General features: G+C 44.6%; 1 protein-coding gene across 1 annotated transcript; it reads left to right on the forward strand.

The window, feature by feature from the left end:
* Nucleotides 1-11,452: 11,452 nt before the first annotated feature.
* Nucleotides 11,453-13,705, forward strand: UBB (ubiquitin B). Its single transcript, XM_007057662.4, has 2 exons — nucleotides 11,453-11,611; nucleotides 12,407-13,705. Exon 2 carries the CDS (start codon nucleotides 12,413-12,415, stop codon nucleotides 13,556-13,558), a length of 1,146 nt encoding a protein of 381 aa, XP_007057724.2. The 5' UTR covers nucleotides 11,453-11,611; nucleotides 12,407-12,412; the 3' UTR covers nucleotides 13,559-13,705.
* The last annotated feature ends 2,010 nt before the right edge of the window (nucleotides 13,706-15,715 follow it).

Genomic DNA, 15,715 nt, shown 5'->3' on the forward strand with positions numbered 1-15,715 from the left:
AGAGTCCGGAGCCACGTGGACTGGGAGGGTTTGGAGCCAAGTCCTTGGGAGTGAGGAAAGGTGGGGAAGGAGAAAGCTGGATCCTGCCAGTTTTTGACACCCCCCCCTTCTCCCCAAAATTCCACTGCTTACACGGAGAACAAGCTTAACCCCTCCTATTGCATCCAGCGCCCAGATCCTGAGGAAACCCAGTACAACGGTGCCACAAATACCTAGATCAGGCACCTGAATCCAGACAGTGATGAGACCCCCTAATTCTACTGCATAGACCAGGGTAGATGTTCCTTTTACACCAAACACATAACCCATCCTGGTTGAGGACACTGCAAATACCGAGATCTAGCACTTGAATCCTGCCAATTTTTGGCTCCAATCCCTAAAATTTCACTGACTATACAGAGATCATCCAGGTTTGTGCTGCACTGATGTGCCAGGGTTTGGGCATGTGTGGGAGGTTAGTACAATAGCAGTAGCTAGTCTTGTCCGCCATATAGATAGTAGAATTTGGAGTGGTGGGGCCCAAAACTGGGAGGAGTTGGTAACATTAAGGTGGCTCCAGTGTTTAAACTTTTTCCGAGTGGGTCGTGACCCCAAGGGGCAGAGCCCAGTGTTACTTCAGCTTGTTGGATCTCATACCAGCTTCATCATCACCAAAGCCATACATCAAAGTTGGCTCCACTCACAGACCAGTCACAGTGAGGCCCAGCACTGAATGATTAGAAGGATTGGTCGTCAGGACTGAGCCATAGTGTGTGTAGCAGGAAAGCTTTGCCTGTAGCTATCGTGCGGAAAGAGGATTTCAGTCTCCAAGGCCATCAATTAATCTGACACCAAAGTTACCCCTTTTCAGAGGGCAGAAGGGCAATGGTGCTTCCCCTCAAGCTCTCAGCCCTTCTGGTGAAAAAAAAATCATATTTCTGAGACTCACGTTTTTTTTACTTCACTGAATTGGTCCAACCAGCAAACAATCTAATTCAATGGGAACCAGAATGAGCTCCCTCCAACCTCAATTCTTCCCTACGACCATCACCTACCTTCTCTTATGTTAAAAATTCACACTGATTATATTTTAGAGCCATTTCTTCCAATGAACTGAGCTCTGCCCACACCTCCACAGACACACAGCAAGATTTGACTTGATCTGTTTTTCACAGAGGCAAGCTGGACAATTCCTTAAAGGGAAACATTCTCATATTTAAAACTATTTTTCTCCAAGGGTTACCTGAATCAGTCTGGGCTTTACAGCAAGAACAGCTGCTGTCCCTCTTTCATACTGTAAAAAAAGGGTGGAATTTGTATAGTTTTCAAGATTTTCCCCAGGAAGGATCAGTTTGAAATACCACATCTAGTTTCCAGAAGTGTAATATGCGCTCCTAAAATAGTATCACTCAGGTGCAGCTGGGCAGTGCTTCGTCGTGGGCTTCTGTGAAATCTAGGGACAATCCAGTTTGCTGGGCCTGAATTTAGAAGTTGTAGGCATCACTCCAGAAATCCCCATGTCAGCTCAGGTACTGCCAACTCTTTATCTAGGGAGTCATTTTTGTAGGTGCAATGATCTGTTATCAGGGGTTCCTATGGAAGTTTGAGAGGTGAGATCTTATATAAAGCAGATGTTTTGTTTTCAGAGATCAGGTATAATATTAAGCCTGGTGAATTAGAAAACCTTGCTGGACAGAAAGGATGATCTTGTGTTTGAAGCACTGGACCAGGAATCAGGAGATCTGAGCTGTACCCTTAGCTCTGCCAGCATGTGATCTTCAGAGAGACGTATAGGCAAAAATGTTCAAAAGGGGCCATTGCTTTGGGGTATCTCAATTTTTGGGTGCCCAAGATCAGATGTGTAGGCCCCATTTTTCAGAAAGGCAACCACATCAGAAGTCAATGGGGCTGAGAGGATAAATTAATTAGTGCGGATGAGATACTCTGACACTACAGCGATGAGCACCACAGAAAAGTCTATACGTAAGTAAGAGCAAGGCTTAGTCTGTGGCTAGCGTTTCACTACTCTGACTTAAAGCAGCTGCTGCAGGCTGCTAGCTCCCCGTTATGACTGGAAAAAAGAACTTTTTTGTTTTTTCAGCATAACACCTCCACGAACAGCCGTTCTCCCCCCACCTGATAGTGATGACACATCACTAGTTATTTTAGCTGGGATACTGTAAAAAAAAAGGCAGAACTCCTACATGAATGTGGTGTCTGCAGTATCATGTAATATCACAGGGCCACACTAACAGCAAGACCTGCCTGTGCAAGCCAACAGGAGGTATTTTTAGTTGCAGACTCAGCTGAACCATGAGTGAAGGCTATAGACAAACAGTTCCAGACAGGCAAATGTTACTAGGTGACCCCAAGGCAGAGGCTGAAGGAACAGTGTGCACTACGTTCAAAGCCTCCAGAGGAGCCAAATTCAGAGTCACTTCACTGTGGGGTAAAGACAGGGTCACTCCGATTGCTGGATTTATTCAGTCCACACATATAAACCCTCAGTCCTGAAGCAGCCCTGGCAGTGACCATTTTAGGTTTGAACTGGTTCCCTCCCTCCAACTTGTCCCAGTTCTTCACCTGCTCCCTCCCACTACCTGACTCCCTTCCACTCCATCTCCAGTGCCAGAGATCCCACCCATTCCCTCCTGTGGCTCAGTTCCTTCCTTCCACTCAATCCTGGCCCAAGAGACACCCTGCGCTCTCCCATCACCTGGCTCCCTTTCCACACTGGCTGTCACTATGCAGTGTCCATCTTGGTATCTGCTCCAAACTGATAACCATTGTCTATTACCTGACTAATCCTAGAAAAGGGGACTTGTCACATCCCCTCATGTTTAATGCTAAGACACACCCAGCAAGGCAGTGGTGATTCAGCATTACGTATAGCTGACGTTGTATACAAGCCTGTTTAAAACAGGTGACACCAGTGAGTCCTGTACAGCATGTTTCAGCATAAGCAAGAAATTAACCCTACTTGCCTAGTTTAATGGGCTAGAATAATTAACACTGATGGGATCTGCATGCCATGAATATGAGAATGAACCTTGAAATCCGTAACAATAAGCTCACATCCCATTTTAATTACGGGAATGCCACTAACCTGTCATTGTTGTGTAAACATTAAGGTGGGATATTTCCTTTCATTATACGTATATCCTCACATCCTGAAGAATTCCAAATTTTTTTACAGACCTGAAGTGATAATACATACAACATGCAGGGATCATTTCACCTACATCTGGTATACGGCCACCTGTGATTTGAAACATGGCAGCTCTTTAATAGCACACAGTAATATTGCACAGCAGTTTAGGACAGGACATCAGGAAAAAAACAATATCTTTTGGCCCTGTCTACCCTGGGATTAGAAACCAGGTTGCCATCTTTCCAGAGAACTGTGTTTAACCATAATTCTTGATACAAGGGTTCCCATGGTCACGGTCAATAGAGCTTTAGAACTAAAGAATAAAATCTCAATCAGGAGAATATATTACATTTGTTTTAAAAAAAGCACTGGAAGATTAAAAGGCACCAGTCAGAATTGTGCAATTATGACCTAAAAAAATCTTATGACTGAATATCTGAAACACAAAAATATATGTGATGCAACAAAACATGGGTGGATGGGAGGGGCTGTAAGAACCTATCAGCATTCAAACTGGTTTAATTAAAAAAAAGTTCACCGGTAGGCTAAACCTTCCATACCAAGTATTGGCTGGGAGTGGATTTGTCTCACGTGGGTTTATACCCCAAATAAAAATTTGTGTTTACAACTTAAAAGCACTGGAAGATCCTGAAAGTTTCATGAAATGGAACAGAGAGCACTAAACAAAGCTGAGCTGCCAGTCTGGTACTCACTATATACCAGAGGTTCTCAAACTGGGGGTTGGGACCCCTCAGGGGGTCACGAGGTTATTGGGGGGGGGTCACGAGCTGTCAGCCTCCACCCAAAACCCTGCTTTGCCTCCAGCATTTATAATGGTGTTAAATATACAAAAAAGTGCTTTTAATTTGTAGGTCGCACTCAGAGGTTTCCTATGTGAAAGGGGTCACCAGTACAAAAGTTTGAGAACCACTGCATACAGGCAATATAAACAGGGCAGGTCTGCTTAACTGTAATAGTTTCTCAATCCTGAATATGTTTGAGCAACTGAATCATGATTAAACCACCATCAGAACTGCCTGACCTGAAAAACAGCTCTGAAAAACACGTGACCCTGCAAAGTACGCATTGCTTCCTGAAACAGTACATGGCAGAACTAGAATAACAACCCCATGGCTCAACTGCTCGGTTTTTCTGGCAGGCAGAAAAGGTTACTGGAGGCATGATTTCCTGTTATTCTCATTCCTAGTACTGAACTAGATACTGGTTACTAGTTTATCCCAGCTGAATCACTGTAAATATACTGCATGTGACAAATTCTGACCCACACCAGAACTGCTCAGCTATAGCTACTTCTCTGAACCACTCCCAGATCTTTACTTTAGTCATACTCGATTTCATTTTAGTCACATCATATTCTGGGAGGAAAAGTCAGTGGGGACAAACTGGGGCCCATGAGCCAAATGCAGTCGATGGAGTTCTACAATGTGGCCTCATTCATTTGTAATGTGGGGTGCGGCCCATAGCAATTGCAGGGTGCTGTACATAATGCTCCATCTTGTTCCGAGCAATAGTGGGTGCACTGAACTCCCATGAATGCATGCAGGAGTCAATAGCTTGATGGGGAGAACTTTGCTTTAAAATCTGAGACAACCGAGAAGGAAAAGTGATCATTTTCAGAAAGATGTCCTACAGGGCAGGGAGGAGAACAGTCTGGAAAATTCATTAAACGCTCTCCTCTTATCTTGTGACGTTCAAAGTTCAGTCCCAGGTGTAGCTGATGTGTTTCATTGTTAAAGGTACAAAGGTGCCTTTCTGTACTCCCTTGGCTCTGAGTGTGTAATGGTGACTCAGCAGAACACTGAGTTCTTGGAGTTCAGCCTCTGATTCTGTGTGCAAGGGAATTTACACTGGAGAAGCCTCACTGAAAGCAGCTGGATACTAGTGGGCTAAAGAGAAAATTAGGAAATATGGATACTGATTTTCACTTTCACTCTAGAGGCCAGAGTATTAGAAGTAGCCTATAGATAACAACATACTTAATAGATAAGAGGCATAAATAATGGGAATCAGTACTACAAAACCTGCACGCTGGAGGAGAAAAACATTGCCTGAGATTTAATCATAATATGGGGAGGGGAGTAGGGGAAGTATTTTGGGTGGTTCTCTCTCATCAAGAGGGATATAATGAGTCAATCTGTCCTGGCTCAGGAGGACAAAATACAGCTTCCTCCATAAGCCCCATCGCTGGGTCAATGGAAGAAGGCTGTTTCAGAATGGAGTTATTTTACTTTGTTGGACTAGCTCTTATTCATTGTTAAAGAGGTATCAACTTGAAATCAACTTAATTAACAAAAATTAAAAATAGTTTCAGATCCTATGCCTGCCCAATTCCCCCTCACAATTTTGTGTGTTTTACAACAATATTTTCCTATTTTTAACAATGTATCTGTCTCCTGTTCCTGGGTAAAAGAGCCACACAACTATAGGGTTACTTAGTTACTTAGGGTTACTTTTTACACTTAGAGCCTGACCCAACTTGCATTAAAGTCAACAAAAAGTCTTTCCTAACTGCAGCAAGTTGGAGCACATCCAATGTGCTCCCAAGAGCATGTAGTAAACAAACTGAAAGTGGACTGTAACCATTATCATAGTAGGCACAGAATATTAACACAGACGTGTGTTATAAAGTTGATGACATCTTTATTAATCTCCTGGGAGCACAAGTGCTACAAATACTTGTACAAAGATTTGTAAAGGCACTTTCTTGTTTATACCAAAGTGGAACTTGGTTAATCGAAGGAAACCCGTAATGTACCCAACTAACTGACCATCTTGACTATCAAACAATGATATTGTCACCTTCAAGATGTCAATGTTTTAAAAATCTCAGGCTTGTTGAATTGTTAAATGTTATTTTATACACAGCTTAAAGTCACAGTATGAACAGACCATATAATTAGGCTTTAAAATGTTTTCTACAAACCTTGTTCAACGTTATACTGGCCAGCATGGATGGGTACAAATATACTAACAGAGACCTGAGAAAGGCTTTTTAAAATGGTTTAACACAGTTATACTCTGCATGTAGTAGCTGTCAACACCTTGTTTAACCCACATTTAAAGGAAATAGTTTAAAAACTGTACAGCTGATGGATCTTAAATGTTGTTGGGATACAACACTATCCCTAAGTCTGAAAGTGCTCAGTTCCAATATTTGCATAAACAGTCACCTATTTCACCTTCCACTTATATTCTCGGTCCTTCCTTTCACTCACATCGTCCCTCACATTTTGTTAGTCACACATAAGCCTTTACTGCACTGAGATTTTTTTTAAATATCCCACTATTATAGCACCAATCCTAGCCATGATAGATGCACTAACGTAAATTAGCTGCTGGTATTTTAGACTCTGTCATCTAGACCTATCCAGACATGTTTAAGGCTTTAGCATAGATCTTTAAAAAAGGATAGGTCCTATTTCCACTGCAAAGTGGAACTATGCCTAGTTAATTAGTCCTCACAAGTGCTCCTATGACATAGGTAGAAGTGATTATCCTAATGTTATAGAAAGAGCTGTTTAGTGAGTTTAGGAGTGAACTGGGAATAAATACTGGTTTTCCCTTGTGGCAAAATTAATCAGAGAGCAGCCCTTCCCTGCACGAAAAATACTGCATTTACGGTAGTCACACTCAAATCTTCCAACAGCCTGCCTTTCCCAGGTTATGCCATTGTAGGTACAAATAAACTGCTTGATTTTGCAATGTCCCAGCAGATAGGATTTGCAGTTGCTCAGGCTCTACTGCAGGATAGGTCACCTATGATTTGTGCTCCGGAACGTACAAATCTGTCTGATAAATTTCTTGTGATCATGGAGCCCTCTTTTCAGCAAGTGGGTTGCTTTGTAGTACTGCCCAATGACCTACTTTTGAAACCACTATACAAGGAAGCTGTGTTCCTAGCTGTGTCCCATGATCAGGCAAATGTTGTAGCCACCTGTGCAGTCAAACCAGTCACAAGATCTGGATTTTTTCCAGACTCACATTTCTTTATATATTATTCACAGTCAACTGCTGGTTGGTGATACTTTTTCACATAAAATTGTCAGCACAACATATGAAAAAAATAAAAAATGCTTATACTTTGTAGAAAGAAAATTATGTTACCTGAAGAATTAAAGACATCCAGACCTGCCTAATCTGTGTTTATCATATTTGTATGCAGTGTTGTTGTAGGCAGGTTGGTCCCAGGATATTAGAGAGGCAAGGTGGGTGAGGTAATATCTTGTATTGGACCAACTTTTGTTGATGAGAGACTAAGGGCTTGTCTACACTGGCACTTTACAGCGCTGCATATTTCTCGCTAAGGGGGGTGAAAAAACACACCCCTGTGCACTGCAAGTTTCAGCGCTGTAACGTGCCAGTGTAGACAGTGCACCAGCACTGCTGGTAGCTACGCCTCCTCGTGGGTTTTTTAGAGCGCTGGGAGAGCTCTCTCCCAGCGCTGTGCCACAACTACACAAGCCACATTGCTCGTGTACACTAGCCCTAAGGCTTTGTCTACATTTTGCACCTTTTAGGGACACAGCTGTGCTGCTAAAAGGCACACAGTATAGCTGCTGTTTGTCGGTAGGAGAGAGCTCTCCTGGAGACAAAAGTCTGCCACCCTCAATGAGCGGCAGCAGCTTTGCTGGCAGGAGAGTACTCCTGCTCAGAAAGTGCTGTTCACACCCGCGCTTTTTGTCAGCAAAACTTTTGTCATTCAGGGGGTGTGTGTGTTTTTTAATACCCCGAGCAACAAAGTTTTGCCAACAAAGTTCCAGTGCAGACAAAACCTGAGACAAGCTGTGTAAGCTCGAAAGTTTGTTTTTCTCACCAACAGAAATTCTGAGCTAAGGCTGAAACTGTCATTTACTAACTCATGAGACCAAACTCTGTTTTCAGCTATATACCAGACTCCAGTGGAGTTGTCTGGATTCACATTGTTGTAAATGAAACAGAATCTGGTATATTACATGTAAAACAAACACAAGCTTGTGACTGCCATAGCAAGAAAGTGCCACCCAGAGTATCAAGATAATAAAAGGGCAGAGTTAAATCCTCTGTGCATATAGGGAATGTGTCCAGGTCCAGAGTGCACCACGTCAGCCCTGGGGCATGTCTACACTACAGCTGCTACAGTGGCACAGCTACAGTTAGGAAAGGATTTTTCCAGCTCTCCGAGACGGGATAAAATTCTTCCATTGACCTAGCCATATCTACATCAACTTAGGGTTAGGTTGGCCTAACGACAACACTCAGGGCATGAAATTTTTCACAGTCTTGAGCCACATAACTAGGTTGACGTAATTTTTAAGTATAGAACAGGCCTTGAATTTGCTCTGCACAGAGAGGAAAAGAACGGAAGGGTGGGTGGGATGACACATTTTATAAGAGTGGCTGCACAACAGAGCTATCTCTACCCTCTGCCCAGCACAGAGGAGGGTTCTGTGGTGACTCCAAATAAGATGGAACAGATGACCATGGTAGAAAGGTAAAGGGAGAGGCCACTGAATCCACAATTATGTGAATCCAGTGCACCAAATCAAGGAGGTGCAAAGCGGGAACAGACGCTAATCCAGCCCAAAGCTGGAATGGTGGCTGTGTGGCCCACATGCACGTTGTGGGGGTCAATTCCATTCCTCCAACCTCTACCTTCCCCACACCAAATTCTTTGCACAAAGCCCACGTAATTGTTTATCTTATTTGGACATCTGGTTATCTGAGAAAATCAATTGGGGGTGCGTGTGTGTGTTGGGGGGATAATTAATTTCACCATAGTTCATATAAACACCATTGTTATTTTGAATATGGAGTCTGCATTTTGTGTGGGCATGCAGATCCCTGTACTAAGCTTAATAGAATGACACTTCCATGAAGCATCAATTATTCTGAAACAGCAACAAGTTATTTTAAGATCAGACTATGGTGAAAATACTGAGACTTGATTCTAATCTGCTGTTTTGAATAGGTAAAAAGAAAACCAACAGTAACTGAGGGAAAGCAGTTTAGCTGATATTACTGGGAACCACACCTAGAAACAATAAGAGAGACTCTGGTGTTTTCTGGTTTATTAATCACAGTGAAACAATTACAGAGATACCTCCCACCCACAGATATTCTTTATCCCTACGAGAGCCCTAGAGATCCAGTTTCCTGCTATTATTCTAATAGATTCTGGATCTTAAAAAGTTATACTCATATTTCCTGACACTACCACTTGGCAGACTCTATACAAAGATCTTTGTTCTAATTTTATTTGTTGAGGTTGGATATTTAAATTAAAACAGTTTAAAAACTCTTTCCTGCTTCTTCCATGTTTATTCCATTCTACACAGAACAGATGTAGGTTGCTCATTATGTTTTATGCTGAGTTTTAAACCCTTTTAGTTCAGTACATACAGGGCTCCCATGGATCAAGCATTTAGACCATTTTTAGCACTATATACAGGAAAATAATAACCTACTAGGAATGAAACAAACACCCACCCATCCACGAAAAGTCAGAAATTTTAAAACAAAATATAACATTGTTTAAACATTTGTCATACATCTACGTAGTTATACCAAAGTAAGTGTGTAGTGTACACAAAGCCTCATATATGTTGGGGACACTGGGGCATGGTAACTTGAAGGGATGGAAGACCACGAGTGTCGATGAAGCCCCCTCGCACTAGGCCCAAGTGTCCTTGCCCCCCCCGGCCTGGAGGCACTTGCAGCAACTACGTGTACTAGGCCCAAGTGTCCTTGGCCCCCCCCCTGCCTGGAGGCACTCACAGCAGTTATGCTGAGGATCTGCAACAATATGTTGCAGAGTCAGACTGCCTGAAACTAAACAAGGCCAAACAGGGCAGATATGGAGGAAAAATGCTGAATAAAGCAGCTTTATGTATAGTTTAACAAATGATACAAAAAACAAGGGAACAAGCGGGTAGCTATTGGTTGGCTATATGAATACTTAGGGCAGCTTGCTATTGGATAAGTATAGTGAAAAAAGGATGTATAAAAGCCTGTGTAACTTCCTGCTCTGTGTGCAGGATTTGAGATTCTATTCTCCCTGTACCTTTTTGAAGCTTCAAATAAACTTTTCTGCTTCTCCACCCTGTTGTGATTATTGGGTGAAGCACACCGGGTAGCGAACCAAGCCCTGCTGTTGTTTTGCCTCTCGGCACTGGGTGCCAGCAACATATAGATGATGACCTTTCACATCAAGTTTGTGCTGGCATAACTACAGGAGGTGCAAGGCAACAATGAATCAGGTCCAAGAGAAGGAGCAGCTTGGCTCTTCACTACTCAGAAGTGCCAGGCCTTACTTACATGCAGAAGTTGCACCGGTTTAACTTACGTGAGTGCAAACCCATTGAGTTCCCCACTCTCATTTGGGTCTAAGGGCAGGTTATTTGAGTTAAAATAATAAACCAAGCCCAGTTTTAACAGACCCAGGTGCGTCCACACAGCAGCCCCTTAGAGCCAGTTTAACTGACGGGCTGACACATCCCACTGGACATGACACCGGCCCAGTGTCTCAGCACCACACGCCTTGGTGCTCATCGCTCCAGCTCGAGGAAGGTGGCCGGGGGCCAGAGCAGTTGGCACGAATGGTTTCCGGGCCCCTGCTCAGGGCAGTCGCATGATAGCGTATGGGGGGGAGGGTTCCCCCTTCCAAAGCCCAAGCCCTCCCCCATCCTGGCTGCCAGGGGAGGGGAGGAAAGCCATCGCTACCCACAGGCCATTGGCCTTGTTGGGCCCCAGCCTCCCCGTGAGGGCCCACCCCCATGAAGGCCCTCGGTACCCCTCCCCCACCACTGCAGATCACTGTTTTCCGCGCGCGCCGGCGCGCGCAACACCCCTTCTCTTCCCCCGCCCGGAATCTGCTTCTCTGAGGCGGCGCCCCTTAGCAACAAGGCTTACCTCACCGCGTACCAATCAGCGACGAGAATCACCCCTCTCTCCCCGTCCTGGTTCCAGAGCTTTCTTCGTGGCCTCGCCCGTCTGACTCTGTGAACCAATCAATGACCCGTCTCTCTCCCTCTGCACCAATCAACGCCGACAACTGGCATAACCCCGCCTACCGTCCTCTCAGTCGACGAAGCTTCCAGAGCTGTCTGGTAGCTTTCTCACCGTACCCCGATATCCTTCCGCGCCTGAGAGATTTCGATTATTCGGAGGGAGAGCTGTGGATTTCTCACAGGGAGGAAGGGACATACCCTGAGACTTCAGGAAAGGATTTGTGACGGGGAAGGGCCTGTATCTCCCCTTTGGTGCAGGGCCATTGCTTGGGACTATTTTCTGCAGCGGACTGACACTACCTGTGCGTCAATGGGTGGTGCGTCCGGCGTCCCCAGTCTTATAAATAGGAGCTGGTGAGACGCGAGTTGCGCAGTTCACAACCGGACAGTATTGTTTTCTGTGGGAGTGGCGTCGGTGCTGACAGGCTGATTTTATAGTCTTACACATAAGTGTCCAAGCCGCGGGAGGTTAACGGTAAGAAGCGACACACGGCAGTGTGAAGGGGAAAGTGGGGAGGCCACTCGCTCGGGAGAGTAGGGGCGGTTAGTGTGGGGACGGCACAGAGCCGCTTAGGGGAGTTGAGGGCACAGCCTCTGGTTTTTGCACCTCTTTGTGTCTGTGCGGGAAGGGGGCCCGGTCTAAGGTAGCGGAGGTGGCGGGCCGCCATTGCGTTGCCTTCCCGGAAGTGAAGAGTGCTGAGTCACTGGCGCTCATTGTGACTGGGGAGGGGAGCGGGGCGGTCCCAAGCTCCGGTAGCCCGCGTGTGTCGCCCAGAAGGGTCGCGGAGACCGGGATGGGGGCGACCGAGTGAGCGCGCGGGCCGCTCGGGTAGGTAAAGGCGTCGAAGAGCGCGGGTGGGTGGCGCGGCGTTCCCTCCCCTGAGGACGGGAGCGCTGGTGAAGCCGCGAAAGGGAAGAGCTGGGTTCCCGGCTGCCGGGGAAAGGGCTTGAACTTGCTAACGTCTGATATCTCCCCTTGTGGGCAGGAGACAGACATGTTCTTAAGCCAGCAACAGAGGGGCTGGTTAGGGTCCAGGGAACCAGTCATGGAAATGTCTCACCAAAACATTTTTTTATTTAAATATAGAGAGCAGGGAAGAGTTTTGGGTATTCTGATTAGAAAACTGAAGCTCAGTAATCAGTAAAATCAGTAGATAAACTGAAATGTTGGTGTGAAGCTTAAGGGTCTGTGTTATGGGATGACTTGTGTTCTGTAGGAAGTTTAATCAATATGGGAAGTTAGAACTTTCTGATACCTCTTTCTGTACAGTTCAACATGCAGATCTTTGTGAAGACCTTGACTGGCAAGACCATCACCCTAGAGGTTGAGCCCAGTGACACTATTGAGAATGTCAAGGCTAAGATCCAGGACAAAGAAGGCATCCCACCCGACCAGCAGAGGCTGATCTTTGCAGGCAAGCAGCTGGAAGATGGCCGTACCCTGTCTGACTACAACATCCAGAAGGAATCCACCCTCCATCTTGTACTGCGTCTGAGAGGTGGTATGCAGATCTTTGTGAAGACCCTGACCGGCAAGACCATCACCCTAGAGGTTGAGCCCAGTGACACTATTGAGAATGTCAAGGCTAAGATCCAGGACAAAGAAGGCATCCCACCCGACCAGCAGAGGCTGATCTTTGCAGGCAAGCAGCTGGAAGATGGCCGTACCCTATCTGACTACAACATCCAGAAGGAATCCACCCTCCATCTTGTACTGCGTCTGAGAGGTGGTATGCAGATCTTTGTGAAGACCCTGACCGGCAAGACCATCACCCTAGAGGTTGAGCCCAGTGACACTATTGAGAATGTCAAGGCTAAGATCCAGGACAAAGAAGGCATCCCACCCGACCAGCAGAGGCTGATCTTTGCAGGCAAGCAGCTGGAAGATGGCCGTACCCTGTCTGACTACAACATCCAGAAGGAATCCACCCTCCATCTTGTGCTGCGTCTGAGAGGTGGTATGCAGATCTTTGTGAAGACCCTGACCGGCAAGACCATCACCCTAGAGGTTGAGCCCAGTGACACTATTGAGAATGTCAAGGCTAAGATCCAGGACAAAGAAGGCATCCCACCTGACCAGCAGAGGCTGATTTTTGCAGGCAAGCAGCTGGAAGATGGCCGTACCCTGTCTGACTACAACATCCAGAAGGAATCCACCCTCCATCTTGTGCTGCGTCTGAGAGGTGGTATGCAGATCTTTGTGAAGACCCTGACTGGCAAGACCATCACCCTAGAGGTTGAGCCCAGTGACACTATTGAGAATGTCAAGGCTAAGATCCAGGACAAAGAAGGCATCCCACCTGACCAGCAGAGGCTGATCTTTGCAGGCAAGCAGCTGGAAGATGGCCGTACCCTGTCTGACTACAACATCCAGAAGGAATCCACCCTCCATCTTGTGCTGCGTCTGAGGGGTGGCTGTTAGTTATTGTGGACCATGCTTTACATGATTGCCAATAGCATTTGTTTTTGCACTGTAGCCCTTTAATGTCTTAATATTGTAAGTTAAATACAAGTTGCAGTAACTGCTGAACAGTCTGTGAATGCTAATAAAGATTTTTGTTGCACATTACCTGATGGTCTTTGCTAACTGTGAAACTCTAGTACATTTTACCCAATCTTCATGCAATAAAAAAAACTTGTTTCATGGAGGGGCGTGTGGAGGTTTAGCTACTAATTTCTGATGTTGATCTTACTTTCAACAAGTCAGAATTATGCAAAGTAAGGTGGTAACACTTATCTAGACTCTTCTCCATTTGTGTTAGAACTTCCGCTGGTATGTTTAAGGATGTTATAATTACTATAACCCCTTTCTGGTCTCCTGAACAGAGTCTGGTTCCTCTGGCTATAAACAGTTGAATGCCTTGTGTTCTTATGCAATGCTTAGTAGAAGCTTTTTTTCTCTAGATTATGCCAACTTTAATAATGTTGCTTACACTAATCTTTTAAGGAAAAAGCCAAGAGTAAGTCTTGCTGTTTGACATTTGAATTGTTTCCTTAGTGGGAACGGAAGGGACTGGGAGAACTGAACATATTCTCAGTTCTTTGCCGTTTCTTTTCAATCTGTAGATTGCATCAACAGTACTGAAGAGGAAAATGCTTCACTGGATTTTTACAGTTTACTAATAAAAAAACAATGAAGGTGATTAGATCACTCATTCACACACAGGGTATTAAACACATACATGAAATTTTGGCCCTGATTTTGAGCAGGGACTGAAAGTCTTTCTAGCTTTGTAAGAGCTAACATTGTCATTTACTAGTGCTACACTTATTCATAAACACTAATCTGGTATTAGTCAAATAGTGGGCTTTAGTTTTAAGTAAAGGTGTTGCGTGATAGGTAATTTGGAGTGTTTCTGTGCCCGATAACTTGCGTACTCCATCATGCTTTCATGTAAAGCACTTTGTTTTTTCTCAAGTATAGCAGAACCAGTGTTAGCTCCAGCAAATGTGGGTGTTGAAAATATACTGTATAGCAACTCAATATTGTGTAACTTACGGTGCGTAAATGCACAGAACTAAACTCATAATGAAAAGCTTACAGAATATAGTGTAACCATATCCACTGCTGCTCTTGTTGAGGAAACTTCACTGTTTCAGTTTGTGGGTTCTTAATAAATAGGTGGGATATTTCCTGTAATAACTAATTCTAGGTTGAGGGCGTTTCAACCTTAAACATTTCTATGGGAAGTTACATTATCAATGTCAGCATCAAATGGTGTGTTATCTCATTAACAAAATACATTTAACTCCTGCTTACAGACTCCTTAAAATAACTTCTGCACCAAAGGGTAAAAGTTTGTGACTCCCTTTGTAAATAGTTTCTAGCAGCAAAACATTGACACAATGGTAGAGAAAATTATTTGATTCCCCTCTACATAAGTAAACGTAACTGAAAATGATTTGGTCTGGTAATTTGTGATGGTTGGCTTACTTTAAGCTCTCAGTGACTTTGCTGCATGCAAAGTGAGTCACTTTATGCTGTCTCTTTTCCCAGAAGTAAAATGGTAGCATTTAATTTGTAAAGTGCTTTAGCAGCCAGCTAGTAGTGTGATACAGTTCTTGTACTGAGTTTGTAGCAAAATTGACTGTTCCTAACTATAATAGGTCTGTTGCAAAAGATTCCTGCTAAAAAAGGTCTCCAGTTTTTCTGGGATTTTGTGAATTTTTGGAGATACGTACATGTGGACAAAGTTACAAGCAACTGAAAACTGGGTCTGTAATGGGAAGTGGGCAGGAACAACCTTAACATGCTAGCAGCCCCATCTATAATACAGATTTATTATTCTCAGAGCCCAGTAATAACAGTAGGTTAAACTGAGGACAAGATTAGTAGCCAAATTGTGATATTCCCCTCTGGTACCTGGGCTGGTGATCTGCTAGGTCACTCTAACCCTTGACTCTGGGAGCCAGCCTTACACTGCTCTGCTGTGAGAACCCCCACTCCTGGGCTGTTCACACACAGCCTCTGGTATGTAAGTTCCTCCCAGCTACTTGCAACCAAATGACATTAGCCAATATCTTGGTCCCAGATGACCCTAGGAACCTCCATCTTGCAATGTTCAGTTATGCCTGCTGG

This window comes from Chelonia mydas, chromosome 17 (genome assembly GCF_015237465.2).
Source record: "Chelonia mydas isolate rCheMyd1 chromosome 17, rCheMyd1.pri.v2, whole genome shotgun sequence".
Classification (NCBI taxonomy): domain Eukaryota; kingdom Metazoa; phylum Chordata; order Testudines; family Cheloniidae; genus Chelonia; species Chelonia mydas.

Bases quoted from the DNA above. Each gene is read 5' to 3' on its own strand.
- UBB (XM_007057662.4), top strand. From the start codon at position 12,413: ATGCAGATCTTTGTGAAGACCTTGACTGGCAAGACCATCACCCTAGAG.